Source organism: Sparus aurata, chromosome 1 (assembly GCF_900880675.1).
Source record: "Sparus aurata chromosome 1, fSpaAur1.1, whole genome shotgun sequence".
NCBI lineage: Eukaryota > Metazoa > Chordata > Actinopteri > Spariformes > Sparidae > Sparus > Sparus aurata.
Window position 1 is genome coordinate 4324977 of NC_044187.1, and position 23081 is coordinate 4348057.

The following is a 23081-nucleotide window of genomic DNA, read 5'->3' on the forward strand; positions in this document are numbered from 1 at the left end:
TGTTCGGCCCGTAAACCAGAACAACAGTGAGAGACCTGACCCCGACCCAGAGGTGCAGGGAAATGACCCTCCGTTCACCAGGGAAAACTCCAACATATGGCGGCTGAGCTGGGAAATTATGAGCAAGCCCACACCAGCAGAAGAGAGTCCATCTCTCAAGGAGTTGGGTTCCAGAGCCCAGACCATGCGTGGAGATGAGCCCAACTATCTCTAGCCAGTACTGCTCAACCTCCCGCACTAGCTCCCCCCTCCCATGTCCCCATGGCCAGAGTCACTATCTGGGGATTGGGTCGTCAGGGCCCCCGCCCACGACCGCCACCCAAATCGCATAGCACTTGCCCCTTCTGAATCGTCCTGTGGGTGGTGAATCTACTCGAGGGCGGGCCCAACCACAGGCCTGGCTCCAGGGTGGGGCCCCAGTAACGCCATTCCAGGTGATGTGAATGTCCTTGTTGTAGTCTCTATCATCAGGGGCATTGGCCAATTGGCTAATTGTGGAAATCTTTATGACTAAAGGACCAAATCAAAGCTGATTCCATGAAGTGACCAGCAACTCCTGGCATCTGCCACCACCCTACCACATACACCTCTGACACAGATAGCTGATCCTCCCACTGTTCGCCTGCCCCAATGCTCTCTCTCCTCCTTCTCTCCTGTTGACTCTATTTCTGTAACTATGTTGGTTTCCCAGGCAAAAGCCTCCACCTGCTCATTGGACACCATGCCAACAACTCTGGTGAAGTCTTCACTGCCTGTCCTATGCCCCCTCATAATGGAAATTACCAACTCATCCCTAGAATCTGGCATTGTACCGTCCACATTTAAAACAGCTTCAGTTACCCCCATCCTCAAGAAGCCAGGTCTGGACCCAGATGACTTACACAACTACTGGCCAATCTCCAACCGTCCTTTCCTTAGCAAAATCCTGGAGCAGTTGCCACCCAACTCCAGCAGCACATGTCCAACCATGAGCTCTATGAACCCCTTCAGTCTGGCTTTAGGGCATGCCACAGCACAGAAACTGCCCTCATCAAGATCACCAACGACCTCCTCATCACTGCAGATTCTGGCCACATCAGTATTCTGATCCTCCTGGAATTCTCTGCAGCCTTCGACACATTCTCCCACACCATCCTCCTCACCCGCCTATCTGACTACTTTGGTCTCAACGGTACAGCACTCTCCTGGTTCCAGTGCTATTGAACAAACAGGAAACAGTTTGTCACCATTGGAGACTCAAGTTCAACCCCAGCTCAAGTCAACCAGGGCGTGCCTCAAGGCTCTGTGCTTGGACCCCTCCTCTTCACTATCTACATGCTTACCCTTGATCACATAATTCGCAAACATGGTCTCAACTTCCATTCTTATGCTGATGATACTCAATTATATATCTGCACCAAATCATCCACCTAGCTACCCCCACAGTCACTCGTCAACTGCCTACATGATTTAAAACTCTGGATGGCATCAAATCTACTCAAATTAAACACTAATAAAACAGAGGTCATGGTTGTGGCCTCCAAGGTGCTGCTCCAGAAGGTTGGAGATCTTCTCCTGGATGTGGACGGCTGCACTATCTCCCCATCCACGAAAGTCCGCAACCTGGGTGTCATCCTTGATTCCACGCTATCTTTCCAATCACACATAAAATCCATTACAAAATCAGCTTTTTACCATCTCAAAAATATCTCCAGACTCCGGCCCTCCCTCTCTGAACCTGTGGCTGAGACCCTCATCCATGCCTTCATCACCTTCCACCTGGACAACTGCAATGGAGTCCTGCCCGGGCTCCCTTCCAAAACCCTGGATAGGCTCCAGAATGTGCAGAACTCTGCTGCCAGGGTCCTCACCCGCACCAAGCCCTGGCAACACATCACCCTCACTCTCAACCGCCTTCACTGGCCCCCAGCTAAATCACGCATCACCTACAAAATTCTCCTCCTGACCTATAAAACTCTCCATTCCCTCGCCCCCTAATATCTGTCTGACCTCCTCCACCCCTACACCCAGTCCCAGACGCTGCGCTCATCAGGCACACATCAGCTCTCCATCCCTCACACCAAACTACAAACCGTTGGCGACAGAGCCTTCTGTGTGGCAGCCCCCACTCTCTGGAACACTCTCCCAACTGAAATCCGCAAACAGACTTCTCTGGAGACTTTCAAAAGAGACTTAAAAACCCATCTTTTTAATAAGGCCTATCAACTCTAGATCCAGCCAAATCAATCAACTTTTCTATTTTCATCTTTTATGTATTTTTTGTTTATCCATTTATTCTTTTTGTTTGTTCCATTTTGTTAAGTGTCCTTGGGTACCCTGAAAGGCCCTTTAAAAATTGAATGTATTATTATTATTATTATGTGATCAGCTGACATGTTGTTGGTTAGATCCTCTGCTCACGTCAACCTGCTGCACTGTGAGAACAACACGTCTACATGGAGTCACTGTATCAAAACCTCTGAATGACACTGAGGCACAGAGAGTTGTAGCACACCTGACAGGTGCAGAGATCAGTGACATCATCACTCACCTGGGATTTCTCCTGATCGGTCTCTCAGGAGCCGTTCTGAAAGATAAATAAGGCCATTATTGTTTTGTACAGTGCAGGGGTGAGATTATGAACCTGCTGAACATTATTAATTAATTATTTTTTTAATATCTAAAGTGGGGCGAGGAGCACATGAGCTGAGGTGTTAATTCACACAACAAAGGCCGCATATTTAATGAGGGAGCTGCATGTACAGTTTAGACATTAAATACGAGGCTTTTGTTGTGTGAATTAACACCTCAGCTGATGACTGAATGGGTGACGAGATGCATCAGAGAAGAAAATGCAGTCGTTTCCAGTCAGGATGAGTTCTATTGCTCCTCTGGAAAAGGCCTCCAGGATCTAACTCCAGAATGAAGCCTCTCCAAGTTTCTGTGGGAAGAAGAAGAGTCTTTTCTGTCCTTTTTAAATGTTGTTTCCCAGAATCCTACATCTGTTCACCTGCTCCACTAATGTAGACAGGGATGTATATCTTCACCTCCTTCTTTTTAGATCAAGCATCAGTTCCTCTGACGTTCTCTTGGACTCAGTACAGTCACACTGTTCACTCATGCAGTCATGAGAGTCCAGTTACTGAGCCACGTTTAAAATGGTCACCCTGACAATAATCCTTGATTTTTACTAAATAAAAAATAAAGTAATTTGATTCTGTCTTTTTCTGTAACTATCAGAGTACAGTTCCCTTTATTTGTGTCCTAATAACATGTTGTATGTGTCTCTGACTCTCCAAGCCTGCCTGTCATACAGCACATTAACTGTTTAATGAAAGCACTCACCAACAACAAGCTCAATGTAGAAGTTTTGTCTCGGGTGACGAAAAATGCAGCTGTAGATCCCGCTGTCAGCCACCTTGGTATTCTGGATCTTTATGGAGGCGTTACCGTTCATCAGCTGATCTTCATAATGTGAGACTCGACCTCTGAACTGCTCATCTTGACCTGTGCGGCCGTTATTGTAATGAATGCCTGAATCATAAAAGAACACCTCCTTCTGACTCTCATCTTTCCTCCAGTCAAAGATCTTTGCAATGACGCTCTCCTTGGTGCTGAGGGAACAGGGTAAAACAGCATCACTGTCTTCTTCCACCACCACTCTGACACCTGCACCTGAAAGACAAAGTAGACAGAGTATCAAATGTGGTTATCAATCAATTATTAAGCTTCACTTAATTATTATAAAAGCACCACAAGTTTTCATATCAGGCTTTATCGGTAACATCCACACCGATACAGATCTATCTAAATAAATACCAAATATTAGAGACGTGCAGCAGTCCTTCAGTTTCGTGGTCACGTTCTTCACTGAAGCCTCATACAGCCCCTTAACAACATTAAATCCTGTAGCGTTCAGTCAGAAATCTCTCTCTGAACTCACTTGATTTGAACAACAATTTTCTTGCACGTGAACCACAATGTTTTAAACAAATGACTGACTGAAACCTGAACTCCGTGTCTGTGATTCTGTAAAACGCTGCAGATCCAGTTTTCTTTGTGATAGTTGTGTGAAAAGAACCAGAATCATTAAGGATTCAGTGAAGGCATCACATCAGATTCTTCGTGATTAGAGAACAGGAAAATATGAGACATTCAGTCGATGTCTGAAAAATAACGCTTGGAGAGACGAGATTTATGTGGATTCTTATGCGGCACTATTACATAAAGCAGGTGAAGTGACAGTCTGACCACAGAACTGCCACTTGAGGGAATTTGAAGTCATTTCCAAAGTGTTGTTGTGCAAAACATGAGGTCTGCCATGACGAATGTATTTTAACTTGTAATTAGAAACCGTGATGGAATCATTTTATTTAAAGTAACATTCCCAACATTAAAACCAGGGTTAGGAGGGTTACTGTAAATGTGTAAGTTGTGTGATGTGATTGAAGATATTCATTAAATGAGTCTGTTGTGGTTATAACTTCATCTCCAGCTCGGTCTGATCGGCCCTCATTCCCTCTCCTCCACATCGTCCTTCACTCTCCTCTCATCACTTCAGTCCAAACAGCCAGAAACAGAAATACTATCAGCTGCATTAATGCAGTTTTTGTCCACCAACAAGTGATAAATTGATATCCTGACCTGCAGTACCCTAAAGTGTCTGTGAAATACACACTACACATCTAAAATGTGACAAAACCAAGAAATGACTACTGACTGCTTCTGTGACTGTTAGTAGGAACAACACTGTTTACAACAGCAAAGTTACAGTAAACTCAATATCTGGAAGTAGTTTAAGATTTGTGGCAGATAAACAGCGACACAGACAGCTGTCAGATTATTATTAACTCTGCTGAACAAGCAGTTAGCTTAACAAACACATATGGACACTCTTCTGAAATATGACTCATATTTAAGCACATTGAATAAGTGGAAGGTGACTTGTTGCCCCCACAAGGAAGTTATGTTCATGGATTTATAACTCACAAAGGTTCAAGTCGCTCCACTGTCACGTCTCATCTACATGCGTGGTGGAGTTGCTGAAACAATAAAACCCATTGGCTGAACAAAGTTTGCAGTTGCCTGAACTCATTTAGCTAATTGTGCATTCTGTTGTCAATACGTTAAACCATTTCACATGGTAAAACACAATTTGCAGATCTCACTTAGACTTTTCAGCAGAACTCTGAACATTCTCATTCTCAAAACACATACTGCACTCTAATGCACGTGTCAACCATACTGGAAAACACAAGTAGCAACAATCAAATACAAAAAGAGAACACATGTCACTGATTAAACACAACCACTCAAAACTGATTTCACTTGTTTCAAATCATGTGACACAACCAATATAAGCCAGTTCAGAGAGCAAACAGGTTGTTGAAGGTGGGACGGAGAAAGTCTAAAAATGGATTGGAAGAAACAATGTGAGAGGACGAGGACGAGTGCGAATTCGAGGTCATTGACCATGTTCTCGTCCATGGACTGACAATGAGGGAAGCAGGACTTAAGGGGGGTACACACATAATGATAATTGGGCTGATTTTGCTCCGATTTTACCCCTTCCTGACCACGGAAGATTATCGTCTGTCTTATAAGATTATCCTATACGATTATGTGTTTATTTATTATATGTTTTATAAACAGTGCTTGGAGCTGAGCTTTTGTGTTTAATGTTTGAGCAAGGTTTCAGAAATTGTGTTTTAGCAAACTGTACTGTTGTCAGTCATAGAGGTATCAGGTGGTTTCCTGACAACTCTTTCGTGGTTTTCTCATCACATTGCTTTGAGTCACACTCAATCTCTCAAAGAGGTTTGTCTAAGATGAAAGTGATACTTGCGGGAATGTAGGCCTATGAGTCACATGGTTCAGTCCAAACAGGAACTTTGTCTTCAGTTTGTTCTGAACGCTGCATTAAATCTACTGTGTTGTATTTTTCACGTCAGACGCTGAAAAATCCCAAAGATTATGATTTTATTAACTTCCGCAAGGCATGATGGGTAGTTGAAGAAGAGCTGTGTGACTTTAGACAAGGCAGGTTTATCTGTACAGCAACATTCAGACACAAGGAGACTCAAAGTCTCTACAGGGACACACAACAGTAACACAACATTAACACAACAGTAATACACAGTAACACACAGTAACACAACACTAACACAACATTAACACAACATTAACACAACAGTAACACAACATTAACACAACATTAACACAACATTAACACAACAGTAACACAACATTAACACAACAGTAACACAACATTAACACAACATTAACACAACAGTAACACAACATTAACACAACATTAACACAACAGTAACACAACATTAACACAACAGTAATACACAGTAACACACAGTAACACAACACTAACACAACACTAACACAACATTAACACAACATTAACACAACATTAACACAACAGTAACACAACATTAACACAACATTAACACAACATTAACACAACATTAACACAACAGTAACACAACATTAACACAACAGTAACACACAGTAACACACAACACACATTTGAAAACAAGAAGGAAGATCGCAAGAAACAAAACATTAAAACAAGTTGGGAAATAGGAAATTAAGAAAATAACTCTTTAAGATAGTTCTTTCTTTCATTTTCAACCTGTGCCTAAAGTCACCTGGTTGTAACACACAGCAGTGCAGATAAATACCATGATGAACGTTTCTCCTCACACTCTGATACACAATCAATTCTCAGATAACTGTTAGGGTTTTACTTTGTTTATATGTGGCAGACCCTGCCACCTTTCTAGCTTCAAACTATTCTGGGACCTTATTTCCCTCTGAGAACAACTTGTTTATTCATTTTTGGGAAAATAGTTTGTATTAGTACCTGCGGAATCTATTATTCACTGGATAAAAAAAAATAGACAACTTGTCTTGTAATTACAAGATCCTGAAAATGAATTTATCACAAAAACAGAAATATGTTACATTTCTTGGATCACCTGAAATATATTTACTAAATGTAAATAAATATGCTATTGGATGTTAGAAGCTGTGATATTCTCTGTAGAGAAGTCAGCCTGTCAACAACTCCTCAGTCAGAAAGTCTCTATCAGCTGATCTGGAGTCTGTCGGAGCCGCTAAATGACGTCATTACGCATGCGCGGTTGATTCTCAGTCTGGAGGCTCTGCCTGCTGCGCGAGGACTTGTTGTCCGCCTGAGAGCGCTTCTGGTCGGGGAGGGTCCACAGCAGCACCCGCTGCTCCTGAGAGGAGCCAGAACCAGACGGGCTTTCAGTCCGAGTCTCCACAAGTCTCAGTAACACCAGAACAAGTCCACACATTTGTCGAGAGGCGCTTTTTTTTTTTGAACACTTTATTTATAAGTTTTTTAAGTATAAACCACACAGAAAAACAACAAAGTACACAGAGCACAGCAAGACGAGACAAAACAAGACAAGACAAGACAAGACAAACTGCCAGCCCACAGTAACATAAACATTTAAAAAAAAAAAAATACAGTCATAAAAGTCAGTCCACGTACTGAATCAAGGGTACAGAGGTAGATTTAAGGTCCAAGGCAAAAGTCCAAAGAGCCAGGATCAAGGGAGTTCAAGGAGAGGCTTGGATGTACAGAGCACAATACAATCGGTACAGAACAAAATAGGACAGAATAATATAGTCCAGCGTAACTAGTCCAGGGGATCAAGTTTATCACTTCGAATGTATTCAATAAAGGGTCCCCAGACTTCAAGGAACTTGTGGTGAGCGTCAGACAAAGTATATCGAATTTCTTCCAGGTAAATACAGGAAACCATATCATTCAACCATTTTTTAAAACAAGGAGGGGAAGCCGATTTCCAGTCTCTAAGAATAACCCGTTTTGCTACGACCATACCAAACATGAGAGCTTGTTGTAATGAAGAGGGGAGAGTGAGAGAAAATTTAGAACAGCCCAATATTATCAGGAGACTGTCAGGGGTCAACTGTTCGCTGTATATGACACTGTACAAGTTGAAAATATCATGCCAAAAAATCCTAAGCTTAGGGCAGGAACAAAAAAGGTGACCCAGAGTCCCAACGTCTGATTTGCATTTATCACATATAGCCGAGACAGAAGGAAAGATCCTATTCAGCCTGGTCTTGGAGAAATGCAGCCGGTGGATGACTTTAAACTGAATAAGTTGAAGTCTAGCATTGATAGAGCAAGATTTGATCTTAGTCAGCCCCTGAGCCCACAGCACATCCGAAATCTCCTCACCGATGTCCGATACCCAAGCTTCTTTAATGTGGAGAGATGGGGCTGCCAAACTAAAAAGACTAACGAACTGAGAGATCAGGCGTTTGGAGGTGGGGGGTTTGGTCATTAGCTCATAGAAGACGTGTTGTTCAGGCAACGTTTCAAAGTGAGGGATCGACTGCCTGACAAAATTTCTGACTTGCAAGTATCGAAAAAAATGGCTGGAAGGGAGACCAAATTTTGTCTGCAGTTGGGCAAAGGTCGCAAAGTGGTCGTTAATGTAGAGATCTATGATGGCTGTCAGGCCTTTGTCGGACCATTGTACAAAGGCAGCATCCATCATGCCTGGTTTAAAATAAGGATTCTGACAAATAGGAGCATAGGTGGACACACCAGGAAGGTCCAACACACCCTTAATCTGTTGCAAAATCTTAAATGTATTACGCATAACGAAATCATCCTTAAAACATCTAAAAGGTAAATTTTGTTTGGAGAACAGAATGGCTGCTAAGGAGGCACCTGCACGCACTGAAGCTACATGGGTCTCAATTTCAGGCCAAATGGGATGGAGGGAGCCTGCTTGCTCTGCTGAAGCCGCAAAGTGACTCCAAAAAACCAATGCTCTGGCATTACAGGCCCAATAGTAATGGCGGAAGACAGGAAGGCCGAGGCCTCCCTCAGCAGTAGATTTCTGCAGGTGCGCCTTAGAGATACGAGAAGGTTTGTCAGCCCAGATGAAAGGAATGACGATGGAATCTAACATCTTGAAGAAAGAGGTAGTAAGATATATGGGTATGTTTTGAAAGAGATACATAAATTTGGGGAGAACAACCATCTTGACAATATTGACACGTCCTATTAGTGAAAGAGGAAGGAGTTTCCACCTATCTATCATGATTTTGAGTTTACCGATTAGGTCAGCAAAATTCAACTTAAAAAGGAGCTTTGGGTTCCTGGTAATGTTGACCCCAAGATACGTAAAGTACTCGGTGGATACTTTAAAAGGCAAACTGTTGAGGAAGGCAGAGTCAAGCCCATCAGACAGAGGCATAAACAGACTTTTTTCCCAGTTAATGGTAAAACCAGAAAGCTGTCCAAAATTCTTTATAAGACTTAAAAGTGGACTGAGAGACAACCTTACGTCCGATAAAGTCAGGATCACATCATCTGCATACAAACCTATAGGGCTATCAGATATACCATCACCGATGCCAACGATCTGAGGACAAGACCTAATGGAAATAGCCAGAGGCTCCAAAGCGAGAGCGAAGAGCAAAGGGGAGAGGCTGCATCCCTGTCTAGTCCCACGTTGCAATAAGAAAGGTGGAGATCTGTCATGGTTAGTCAAGACCGACGACTTGGGGCAAGCATACAGCATTTTTAAAAGGGTCATGAATTTATCGCCAAAGCCAAATTTTCTGAGGGTCGCAAACATGTATCTCCATTCAATTTGGTCAAAAGCTTGCTTAGCGTCTAATGAAATAACGGCAGAGTCTGATGGATTTGTGGAATACATAATGTTTAGTAAACGACGAGTATTGGAGAAGGAGAACCTCTCTGGGATAAAGCCCGTCTGATCGGGGTGGATTAACGTGCCAATATGTTTACTTAATCGGTTAGTCATTACTTTTGCGACAATCTTTTGGTCGCTGTTTAACAGGCTTAAGGGGCGATACGACGCGACATTAGTACTGTCCCTATCTTTTTTCAGGAGCAGGCAGATATTGGCGTCATATACACTATTGGGAAAAATTCCATCTGTCACAGAACAACTTATCATTCGGAGAAGAAGAGGGGCGATTACATCTATATGTTTTTTATAGAATTCTATTCCAAAGCCATCGGGACCACAAGCTTTACCGTTGGAAAAGGAGCGAATGGCTATTTTTATTTCTTCTAGTGTGAAATCAGAATCCAATTCCAGCTTAGCGGCTTCACTTAGAGCTGGGATGCTTAATGAATTGAGAAAACGATCAAGGTCAGAGTCAGAGGGCTTAGATTTGGAGGTGTACAACTGACTGAAAAAGTCAAAAAATCTGTTGTTAATCAATTTAGGATCAGTAATCAATTGTCCAGTGGAAGAAGAAATTTTATGTATTGCCCTGTCAGCCTGTACACCTTTTAACTGTCTAGCAAGTAATTTATCAGGTTTATCTCCCAGCTCGAAGTGCTTTTGCTTAAGTTTACGGATGTAGCTTCCAACCTGTTCTCCCAGCATCACATTATACTCGTACTTTATCTTCAGGATGGCGCTAAGGGTGTCGTCATTGTTTGTATTGCGATAAGTGTCCTCCAACGCTGCCAACTCAGCCTCAATAACTGCGAGACGCCTCAGCCTGGACCTTTTTGTGGCGGATTGATATGAGATGATGTGACCCCGCAATACCACCTTGAACGACTCCCATAAAACTGAGTCAGAGACTGCCCCATTATCATTAGTGAGCAAAAAGTCAGAAATCTTAGCCGAGATATAATCATGGAATGCTTTGTCTGAATTTAGGGAGGGATTGAATTTCCAATTGTATGAGGGTGTCTGGAGGTTGAAATTAATCTGAACTGAAAGAGGAGCATGATCGGACACCAGAATACTATGATATGTTGAACTGAGTGTGTGCGAGGTTAATTTAGAGTCCACCAGGAAGTGGTCAATTCTGGTGAAGGTACCATGTACAGGAGAGAAGAAAGAATATTGCCTCTCAAAGGGATGCTGAAGCCTCCAAATGTCAGCCAAATCAAATGATTTCACCAAATCATTAAGAACTGGCACAGATTTCAATGGTGGGGCAGCTTTGGTGGAAGATCTGTCCAACTGAGGATCGAAATAGCAGTTAAAGTCGCCCCCGATGATTATGTTATGAGTATTATATTCTGCAACAAGATTAAAAACTTTACAGAAAAAATCAGGACAATCAAAATTAGGGGCATAGATGTTTAAAAGAACTAATGGGAAGGAATTGATTGCACCAGTGACAAGGACATATCTCCCACCTGGGTCTGTTGTTATGGAGTTGAATACAAAAGGGGTAGTTTTGCGGATAAGGATGGCAACCCCCCTTGCCTTAGAAGAAAAAGTGGATTGATACACTTGTGAAACCCATAGCGATCTCAAACGTCTCTGCTCTGTAGGTTGAATGTGGGTCTCCTGCAGAAAGATTATGTCGGAAGACAAGGACTTTAAATGTGAAAATACCTTTCCCCTCTTAAGTGCCTTGCCAAGACCTCTACAATTCCAAGATGTAAAAGTAATAGGACTCAATCCCGGCTTGGCCAAATGACTATCCTGCATTTAGAAAACCAAAGAACAACAAATAAAGGCGGACATGACAAATGTGACAAGAGACTGGCAGTTTACACACAAGAAACAAAAAACCCCAAAACATACCAAAGGCCGCAACAAGAACTAGGCGGCACTACCCTCTATCCGTTGGGAGGCTGCCGGGAAACAGAGACAGCAAAACCGTACAGCTGACCTATACTAACAGCACCGTGAGCACCACCAAAATAGGGGTTAAGGTATGGCAAGGTGCACCTGTAAGAACATGATAACAAACAAACGCTAAAGCCCATATTAGAAATGTCTTAAGGAGTGGGATTTATACAAGACCATTTCTATAAAAAATATCTAAAATAAAAAATATATATGATATCTCACTCCTGGCAGAAAATTATAACACTGGACATTACGAATGACAAAATGCTAACTCGCAACATCAGTAGTGACACTGCATAAAGTGCGGTGTATGAGACATAAACAGTCATGTTTTGTCAGCCAGTGAGTTGGCAAACCGTTCAGCGTCCGCTGGCGAGTCGAAGATTTTCACTGTGTTGTTGTGGGCAACCTGAAGCCTGGCAGGAAAACGCAGGGAGCACTTAGCGCCAGCATCCATGAGCCGTTTCCTCACGGCGGTGAAGGCCTGGCGCCGCGATGACACCTCAGCCGTATAGTCGGGGAAAATTGAGACCCTCTCACCGTGGTACTGCAGCGGGGCTTGTTGGCGGCTGAGCCGAAGGATACTGACCAGGTCGCTGTCGTTGTGGACTCTTGCAATGATGATCCGCGGTCGCTCATTAGCGAGTGGCTTGGCTCTCAGGCTGCGGTGGGCCCGGTCAATTTTGACGGGCCTAGTAAAGTTGTCTTGGCCAAGAAGCTCCGGTACCAGCCGAGACACAAACTCAGTTGGGCGACCATTTTCTTCTCCTTCTTTGATGCCCACAATCCTGATGTTGAGCCTACGGGAACGACCCTCCAAGTCATTCAGTTTAGCTTTGAGGAGCCCGTTAGCCGCCGTTAAATCTTTGCACGTAGCCTCTAACACTGTAATGCGGCTATCGGCAGCTGAGAGGGCCTCGTCCATGTCGTCCAGACGGTGTGCAGCTTCGCGGTGTTCTTTTTGGAGGGCAGATAGGCTTGCTTCGATTGAGTCAAGGCGCCCCTCCATCGACTTCTTCAGGCCATCCACAAGCGTGCAGATCTTGGCGAGCTCGACGCCATGGCTAGCAATAGCGGCTAGTATAGCATCGTTATTAGCAGCAGTCGGGGTCGCCTGGGACGTCTCCTTTCTGCCTTCGTCTTTCTTGGGCATGGTGTAGAAACACAGACCAACAGGTTACGACGTAGAACGGCCGCAGGGCAGCGGAGAGGGAAAAAAATATTCAGGTGCAATAATTTAATAGGAAAATGGAGGTAGCAGCACGGAGCTCCAACTAGACGCGTCTACTCCATTGCAGCGCACGAGCGCCCCCCCGAGAGGCGCTTTTTGAACAAGAGTCGTTAGAGGGGCTGAAAACTCCAGAAATACAGAGACAACAGCAAATATCGATCAGCTGGAAACAGACAGAGAGACTGAGGAAGAGAAGCTGGACCAGAACTCAACTCCTCTCATGTTGAACTGAGGAAGAGAAGCTGGACCAGAACTCAACTCCGCTCATGTTGAACTGAGGAAGAGAAGCTGGACCAGAACTCAACTCCGCTCATGTTGAACTGAGGAAGAGAAGCTGGACCAGAACTCAACTCCGCTCATGTTGAACTGAGGAAGAGAAGCTGGACCAGAACTCAACTCCGCTCATGTTGAACTGAGGAAGAGAAGCTGGACCAGAACTCAACTCCCGCTCATGTTGAACTGAGGAAGAGAAGCTGGACCAGAACTCAACTCCGCTCATGTTGAACTGAGGAAGAGAAGCTGGACCAGAACTCACTCCGCTCATGTTGAACTGAGGAAGAGAAGCTGGACCAGAACTCAACTCCGCTCATGTTGAACTGAGGAAGAGAAGCTGGACCAGAACTCAACTCCGCTCATGTTGAACTGAGGAAGAGAAGCTGGACCAGAACTCAACTCCGCTCATGTTGAACTGAGGAAGAGAAGCTGGACCAGAACTCAACTCCGCTCATGTTGAACTGAGGAGAGAAGCTGGACCAGAACTCAACTCCTCTCATGTTGAACTGAGGAAGAGAAGCTGGACCAGAACTCAACTCCGCTCATGTTGAACTGAGGAAGAGAAGCTGGACCAGAACTCAACTCCGCTCATGTTGAACTGAGGAAGAGAAGCTGGACCAGAACTCAACTCCGCTCATGTTGACTGAGGAAGAGAAGCTGGACCAGAACTCAACTCCGCTCATGTTGACTGAGGAAGAGAAGCTGGACCAGAACTCAACTCCGCTCATGTTGACTGAGGAAGAGAAGCTGGACCAGAACTCAACTCCGCTCATGTTGAGCTGAGGAAGAGAAACTGGACCAGAACTCAACTCCGCTCATGTTGAACTGAGGAAGAGAAGCTGGACCAGAACTCAACTCCGCTCATGTTGACTGAGGAAGAGAAGCTGGACCAGAACTCAACTCCGCTCATGTTGACTGAGGAAGAGAAGCTGGACCAGAACTCAACTCCGCTCATGTTGAGCTGAGGAAGAGAAACTGGACCAGAACTCAACTCCGCTCATGTTGAGCTGAGGAAGAGAAGCTGCCGCTGAGCTCCACCGACAGAGGAAGTGAAGCCTCTTGACAAAACTCCGCACTCTTTGGCAAAAGCTGTGCGTTTACTTCTCTTTTTCTCTTCAGACTTTTAACTTTCATGTAAAATCAAACCACTCGAGCATCAACTGTGTTCAACATCAGATCAGGATTTGTGGATATTGTAGTTTTTATCGGCCCACAACTGAAGTGAAGCAGTTCCACAAATAAACAGAATAATAGTTCATTTCTCAGACACACTTGACTCTTTGTGAGTGAAACCACTGCAGCAACTAATAACCTGCTGGACTAAATCTCTGTCCTCATGTGTCAACATCAGAACTACTTGTGAGGAGTGTGTTTGTAAAAGTGAATGAAGTAGAGAATGTAAAAGATGAAATCTCTGCTCTTTGTCAGTCTGTTTTCAGTCTGTGACAAACATGATGAACAAGTTGTCACATTGTGTTTTCTCCTCAGGTTTAGAATCAGGTGTAAATAAAGACTCAGTGCCACAGTGAACAACATTAATGTTAATGCTCTCTCTACTTCAAATCAAGCTTGTCCACAGCAAGGTGTCATTAAGAGACACCTGAAGATGATCACATCAGAATTAAACTCACTCACCTGAGATCACTGCAGGAAAAGTCCAAACACACACAAACACTAAACACATTATCAGCTGCATTATTCAACCTTTCTGTCCAACAAGTAATAAGATGATATCCAGCAGACGGCGACGAGTTCCCATGTTAAAGTCATTCGACTTTCTGTGGCGATACACTGTTGTGTAAACCCCCTCTCAACCGCAAAGTTTCGGGTGTTTCCGTTTTGCAACTTCCTTTAAATGGCGCCCACACTCTCTCAAGCTGCTGGTCGCAGACTGAGTCTCTGTATTCTTCACATCGTTCAGCTCAAACAGGAACTTTGTCTTCAGTTTGTTCTGAACGCTGCATTAGATCTACTGTGTTGTATTTTTCACGTCAGACGCTGAAAAATCCCAAAGATTATGATTTTATTAACTTCCGCAAGGCATGACGGGTAGTTGAGGAAGAGCTGTGTGACTTTAAGTTAGACGCTTAATTCAGCAACAACCTTCTTTGTTTGGAGAAATGATGTTTGTGAATCCTGTGTGTTCTGTAATGCTGCACTGTAACTGTTCTACATCTGTTTTATCAACACAGCTATGTTTCAAAGTATCTGGATTAATGTTAAAATGTTTCTGAAAATGTTTGACATTCTTGTGAATGAAGGAACAACACATGTAATGAAACTGTGTTGACTTGACATTCTTCACATTAACCGACAGTAACCGGATGTCGTGGTTGGTGAAAAATAAAGTAATTGCTCGAACTTTAATGTACAAATCCAACTCTGACTAAATGACATCATAAACCACTTTATTACTTAGTGAAGCGTGCGTTCATTCAAAGAGAAAGTAGATTAATGACTTTATATCAGACTGGTGTTTCCTCGTGGTGCTCAGTTCACTTACTGGTTTCGATATCGAGGAACGCGACTAAAACATCATTCTCTACTTCATTCACTTTTACAAACACACTCCTCACAAGTAGTTCTCATATTGACACATGAGGACAGAGATTTAGTCCAGCAGGTTATTAGTTGCTGCAGTGGTTTCACTCACAAAGAGTCAAGTGTGTCTGAGAAATGAACAATTATTCTGTTTATATGTGGAACTGCTTCACTTCAGTTGTGGGCCGATAAAAACTACAATATCCACAAATCCTGATCTGATGTTGAACACAGTTGATGCTCGAGTGGTTTGATTTTACATGAGAGTTAAAAGTCTGAAGAGAAAAAGTGAAGCAGGTGAAGTAAGTGCAAACTAATAGAGTTCAGCATGAGCGGAGTTTTGTTTAGATCGTCCCTACGTCAGTTTCCTTCACTTTACGGCAGCTTCTCTTCCTCAGTTCAACATGAGCGGAGTTGAGTTCTGGTCCAGCTTCTCTTCCTCAGTCAACATGAGCGGAGTTGAGTTCTGGTCCAGCTTCTCTTCCTCAGTTCAACATGAGCGGAGTTGAGTTCTGGTCCAGCTTCTCTTCCTCAGTTCAACATGAGCGGAGTTGAGTTCTGGTCCAGCTTCTCTTCCTCAGTTCAACATGAGCGGAGTTGAGTTCTGGTCCAGCTTCTCTTCCTCAGTCTCTCTGTCTGTTTCCAGCTGATCGATATTTGCTGTTGTCTCTGTATTTCTGGAGTTTTCAGCCCCTCTAACGACTCTTGTTGAAAAAGCGCCTCTCGACAAATGTGTGGACTTGTTCTGGTGTTACTGAGACTTGTGGAGACTCGGACTGAAAGCCCGTCTGGTTCTGGCTCCTCTCAGGAGCAGCGGGTGCTGCTGTGGACCCTCCCCGACCAGAAGCGCTCTCAGGCGGACAACAAGTCCTCGCGCAGCCGGCAGAGCCTCCAGACTGAGCATGAACTGCGCATGCGTTATAGTTCCCTGTGTGAACACTGGGTGTCGCTGTGTGTCTGCAGTGATTACAGAGCTCTTTCACTGTGTTCAGATCACTGATGTCTGTCTGAAGGCAGCTGCAGAGGTTGGATCAATATAATCAATGATCAGATTCGTTACTTTAACTGATCAACAAATGTTTGCTTCAGCAGAAACGTGTAATGAAGCATTTAGAGAGCACAAGTGAAACTTTACAGAGAGATGCTGACTGTGGTTCTGGTACCAGTGATGAGTTGATGAGAGCAGCTGTTCTGTGGAGGCTTTAAAACAATGTAAATGTGCTGTTTGTCTCCTCAGCAGGGTATCGAGCTGTTTGCCCCACTGAGCCCATCAAAGCCCAGGAAGGTCTGAATGTAACGCTTCAGTGTGGTCTGGATCCCAGGGTCAACCTGCTGGATTATACATCCGACTGGAACAGAGCCGACCTGGATGGGTTTGTTCACGTCTATCGACACAGACGTGATGATCCTGATCCACAGCTGCATCTGTACAGAGGCAGGACCACTCTGGTCCATGAAGACCTGAGCAGAGGAGTCCTGACCCTGCTCATCTCCTCAGTCCAGCTGTCTGACGCTGGACCCTACAGATGTTTTGTCCCAAATCTGAAGGCAGGTTGCACCATGAAGCTGACTGTTGGTAAGTCTGAGCCCCAATAAGCAGACGAGCTCTGTGGACACAGTCAGGTCCTTTCTGTCTGACTGCTGCTGCTGCTGCTTCATTTAGCCAGCGTTTAAATCATGTTGCTCACTTTAAACAGGAGAGAGAGAAACAGCCAGCACACCCAGACCTCCACTGGACCCTGTGACCCAGCCAGACCACCCTGGTAAAGAACTCTGAGTTGTTGGTGTTCACATGGTGTTCTGCTGTCAGTCATGTTGCTGATTCAGAGTAAAGGGAACACTTTGTGGAAACAGGAGAGAGTTGGCTTCATCATCATCAACACTTCTCCTTTGTCTCAACTCAACATCTTCTCTGATCTTCTGTCAGACGCTGAAAACAGGAACGCTGTCCGTGCTGGAATCATCTCCACTCTTTTCATTCTTCCCTTCTTCATCATCGTCATGGTTGTTCTGGCTGTGAGGAGCAGAAGGACCCGTAAGTTCAAATACAAACCAGCTTTCTTGTTCTCCTCAGTTTAGAGGATCATGCAGTTCACTAACAACGTCCTTTAACAAGTGTGACAAACTTCTTTTCTTTCTCTCAGAGGTTCATAGAGAGGAAGAGGAAGAGGAGGAGAAGAACAAGGAGGAAGAGGAGGAGGGGGAAGAGGAGGAGAACAAGGAGCAGGAGGAGGAGGGGGAAGAGGAGGAGAACAAGGAGCAGGAGGAGGAAGAGGAGCTGTCTGTGTGTTAGCATGCTGACGTTAGCATGTAGCTCAGATCACCTCTGTGTCTTAATGCAGCTGCTGGCTGAAGAATAAAACAAGTTCAGTTCTGTAAAGTGACCAAAACCAGCAGCAGGTGTTTATGAATGAACTTGTTCTACTGTGTGTAATCTTGTTGGTCACATGGTGCCTTGACGCAGAACGAGAGCAGCTTTCCATCATTTTAAAACATCATCAGGAAGAAAACTTTCATCTCCAGCTGGTTGTGAGAAACTGGTTCCTGCTCTCATCTTAAACTGGTCCGACTGCTGTAAACGTCTCTACTGGACGACCCACATCAGACAATATGAAGCTTCTGCTCATTGATCAAACTGTTACTGTCCCTTTAATCTCTGCTGAGTGGATCTGAGCAGCACTGCTGTGTTTTTATCTTGCTATTTTCTGCTCTGACTTGAAGCTTTTTATCAGCCTCATCCAGCGTCTGTGAGCTGAATATCAGCATCCAGTGTTTGGAAACTTCAGGACTGTGCTTTTATTTTTCCTTCTTGTTCAATCTGTTTACTGTCACACTTTATCTTCTTCTGACTGGAGATCAAACACATGTCAGACTTGATATTTACTTTTGTTTAAAAAAAGCATTTATTGTATTTATCTCATATGACTTGTTGCTCTATGTTGAATGTTTCAGTGTAAAACTGATGAATAAATAAAGTGTTTCTCTCTCATTTATAACAGTTTGATGTGTGTTTGTCCCTGTAGAAAGATCTCTCTGTGTAGAAAATGTATGTGTTCATGTTCCTGAGTTATCAGGACTAAAAGAGCAGGAAGTGAATTTAGTGCTGATGTTCAGTGTTTCCTACATTAACTCGACTGTGGAGGAATTATTCAAATCCTTCAAAGTAAAAGAAGAAATATGTTAAAACATTGATTAAAAGACTTTATGGACGCACCATCAGATAAAATGTGCTTCAGCTGCATTAAAAGTACTTTAAGTTCTCATAATATCATAAATAGCATCATAATACTGTGAAAGTTATAATTCTGTGTGAGTACATTTACTTTCTTTTGTACTTTTACTGCAGTAACATTCTGAATGCAGGACTGTTACTGAGCTGTACTACATTTTGAGGTACTTGTACTTGTTTCCATTTTCTACTTTCTACTGACTTTATACAATCAGAGCTGAAGCAGCATTTTAAATATGTTTATTTCATCTGCAGTCAGAATAATAAAACACTGATTGTGTTGATCAGATCATCAGCCTGATAACTGACTGAGTAGTTTACACTTCATACATACATGTACAAATATGAATCATTTACTTTCTCCATGTTAGATTCTTGAGTTCATTTAATATGAGACACTTTGAGACTTTGACTGAAGGTGGACAGTGAAGGGAACACGTCACCGTCACAGTGGAACATCAGCAGGTAGAGCAGCTTCTTCACCTGTCGGTCAGGAGACACAAAACTATCACAACATCATTTACACATTTTTACACAGCTGACCTGTTTCTGATTCTACTGTCAGATCATGATGACATCTTTAGCAAATATAAAATAACAATAGTTACAGACTGCAGCTTTAAACATTTGACTGACGGGAGTTACAGTGAGAGCTGTGATGTGCGGGACACAGCAGCTGCTGATCGGATCAGAACAAGGCAAAAGCTGCTAAAAGTTCCTGAGAAAGGAAGTGGATCAGAATCAGATTCATTACCAAGAAGGATTTTACACCAACGAGGAATCTGTCCTGATGAATAAAGTGCTGAAGAACACACACACACACACACACACACACACGCACGTTTGGGATCATTGATAAATAAAGACAGAAGAGCTGTACAGGAATGACAACACAGATGCAAAATGAAAATAGAAGAGATTTTTAGAAAAATATATAAAAAAAATTGTCCAAAATCTACATTATTTTAATGCAGAGATTCAAACAAGGTGGTGGTTTTAAGAGTCAGAGACAGAGACAGAGAGTCAGAGACAGAGTCAGAGACAGAGTCAGAGACAGAGTCAGAGACAGAGAGTCAGAGACAGAGTCAGAGTCAGAGACAGAGAGTCAGAGACAGAGACAGAGAGTCAGAGAGTCAGAGACAGAGTCAGAGACAGAGAGTCAGAGACAGAGTCAGAGTCAGAGACAGAGAGTCAGAGACAGAGACAGAGAGTCAGAGACAGAGACAGAGAGTCAGAGACAGAGACAGAGTCAGAGACAGAGAGTCAGAGACAGAGACAGAGACAGAGAGTCAGAGACAGAGACAGAGTCAGAGACAGAGAGTCAGAGACAGAGTCAGAGTCAGAGACAGAGAGTCAGAGACAGAGACAGAGAGTCAGAGACAGAGTCAGAGTCAGAGACAGAGAGTCAGAGACAGAGAGTCAGAGACAGAGACAGAGTCAGAGACAGAGACAGAGTCAGAGACAGAGACAAAGTCAGAGACAGAGTCAGAGACAGAGTCAGAGACAGAGACAGAGACAGAGTCAGAGACAGAGTCAGAGTCAGAGACAGAGTCAGAGACAGAGACAGAGACAGAGACAGAGAGTCAGAGACAGAGACAGAGAGTCAGAGACAGAGAGTCAGAGACAGAGTCAGAGACAGAGTCAGAGACAGAGACAGAGACAGAGTCAGAGTCAGAGTCAGAGTCAGAGACAGAGACAGAGTCAGAGTCAGAGACAGAGAGTCAGAGACAGAGAGTCAGAGACAGAGAGTCAGAGACAGAGAGTCAGAGACAGAGACAAAGTCAGAGACAGAGTCAGAGACAGAGTCAGAGACAGAGACAGAGTCAGAGTCAGAGTCAGAGTCAGAGACAGAGAGTCAGAGACAGAGAGTCAGAGACAGAGAGTCAGAGACAGAGACAAAGTCAGAGACAGAGTCAGAGACAGAGTCAGAGACAGAGACAGAGAGTCAGAGACAGAGTCAGAGACAGAGTCAGAGACAGAGTCAGAGACAGAGTCAGAGACAGAGACAGAGTCAGAGTCAGAGAGTCAGAGACAGAGAGTCAGAGACAGAGACAGAGACAAAGTCAGAGACAGAGTCAGAGACAGAGTCAGAGACAGAGACAGAGTCAGAGTCAGAGACAGAGAGTCAGAGACAGAGACAGAGTCAGAGACAGAGAGTCAGAGACAGAGACAAAGTCAGAGACAGAGTCAGAGACAGAGTCAGAGACAGAGAGTCAGAGACAGAGTCAGAGTCAGAGACAGAGACAGAGTCAGAGTCAGAGACAGAGAGTCAGAGACAGAGAGTCAGAGACAGAGACAAAGTCAGAGACAGAGTCAGAGACAGAGTCAGAGACAGAGACAAAGTCAGAGACAGAGAGTCAGAGACAGAGTCAGAGACAAAGTCAGAGACAGAGTCAGAGACAGAGACAGAGTCAGAGACAAAGTCAGAGACAGAGTCAGAGACAGAGTCAGAGACAGAGACAAAGTCAGAGACAGAGAGTCAGAGACAGAGTCAGAGACAGAGAGTCAGAGACAGAGTCAGAGACAGAGTCAGAGACAGAGACAAAGTCAGAGACAGAGAGTCAGAGACAGAGACAGAGAGTCAGAGACAGAGTCAGAGACAGAGTCAGAGACAGAGTCAGAGACAGAGTCAGAGGGTTCCAGGACTTGTTGAAGAAACTGTTGATGGAGGTTCTGGTTCTGATGAAGCGCAGCCTCCTGCCAGAGGGGAGAGTGTCAGTCACTCTGTGACCGGGATGGGACGGGTCGGCCACAATCCTGCCTGCAGGCCTCAGAGCCCTGGAGCTGTGCAGGTCCTGAAGGGATGGAAGGTTGCTGCCAATCAGCTTCTCAGCAGAGCGTCTGATACGCTGCAGTCTGCTCTCGTCCTCAGCAGTGGCAGCAGCGTACCAGACGTGATGGAGGAGGTGAGGATGGACTCCATGATGGCAGAGAAGAAGGGCACCATCATCGTCTTTGGCAGGTTGAACTTCTTCAGCTGCCGCAGGAAGAACATCCTCTGTTGAGCTTCTTGGTGAAGGATCTGAAGTTCAGCATCTGATGTTCAGCATCTGATGTTCAGCTCTCATTTCAGGTCCAAAATACTAAAATCAGAGACACGGTGTCCCTCAGTCACTAACGAGGCCCCGCTGGAAGAATAACTGTCTGAAAACCAGCAGCAGCAGTAAAAAGGTTCCAGTTCATCAACACATGTCTTCAAGCTCTGAGGCTTTAGTGGACGTCATCAGGACATTTTGTGCAGTGCTGTGTGAGTTGTTGGTCTCTGGAGTCATCAGGGTTCCCTTTTCAGGACCGTTTGAGTTCTGCTCTGCTTCTGGTCCCGTCGGTCCACTCAGCATCTTCTTACAAATCTCTGATGACATGGAAACACTTTGTCAAACTCTACATTTATACAACTTCAACTTTCAGGTGATTTTAGACAAATGAAAACATAATACTCATGTGTACCAAGTTACTTTCCACCACTAATAAAAGGCTGCACAGTAAAAGTTTGTAACTTACTGATCTGTCTGAGTTTCAGCAGGACGACGATGACAACAACAACAGCAGCGACACCGATGACAACACCGATAGTCTTGTTTCCAGCATCTGAGAGAATCAGACAGGTGAGAAGGAGGTTTGAGTCGTTTATATCAGTGATGTTTGGGGAGGACAGACAGGAGGACAGACGGGATGACAGACGGGAGGACAGACAGCAGGACAGACAGGAGGACAGACAGCAGGACAGACAGCAGGACAGACAGGAGGACAGACACCATTCCATGTCTAAATTCTGCATTTCTTCCTCATATAAAAGATGCTGAAGACGTGACCTGCTACCACGTCACAGTTTGGTCTCGTCCCACACGTCTTTGTGGGTTTTAGTGTGAGAGATTTCTCTTTAATGTGATGACTGAAGGATCCGTTTAGTTGTCAGATTTAACAGCATCATCCCGACACACCGCTGATAAGTGCTGTCGGCTAACTATTACACACTGCACAGACTCAACCAAAGGCCAACTGCCTTTATCCAACTGGCCTCTAACTACGTCATCATACAATCTGTTGGGTTTTAGTGTGTTTCTCTGTACATGACACCACAGTATGAGCCCAAAGCAACACTCAGTGACGTAATTACACTTCCCCCTTCTTTAAGCCTGAAACTCACCGGCCCAACCAATGGCCGTCTGAA

The 23081-nt window shown here is 44.2% G+C and overlaps 1 protein-coding gene across 3 annotated transcripts in view; it reads right to left on the reverse strand.

Moving 5' to 3' along the window:
• LOC115582214 (butyrophilin-like protein 10) overlaps positions 1–14927 on the reverse strand; it is a 37847-nt gene extending 22920 nt beyond the window's left edge. Inside the window, exons 1-3 of one of the 3 annotated variants that reach the window (XM_030418032.1) lie at positions 14776–14925; positions 3325–3654; positions 2531–2566 (exon numbers count right to left, since the gene is read on the reverse strand). In XM_030418032.1, coding sequence (XP_030273892.1) covers positions 2531–2566; positions 3325–3654; positions 14776–14836 — 427 coding nt within the window. In that variant the 5' untranslated portion in view covers positions 14837–14925. Of the gene's footprint in view, positions 1–2530; positions 2567–3324; positions 3655–14775 lie in introns of all 3 variants that reach the window. The other 2 variants (XM_030418046.1, XM_030418039.1) reach the window with 2 other exon arrangements.
• Between the last annotated feature and the right edge of the window lie 8154 nt (positions 14928–23081).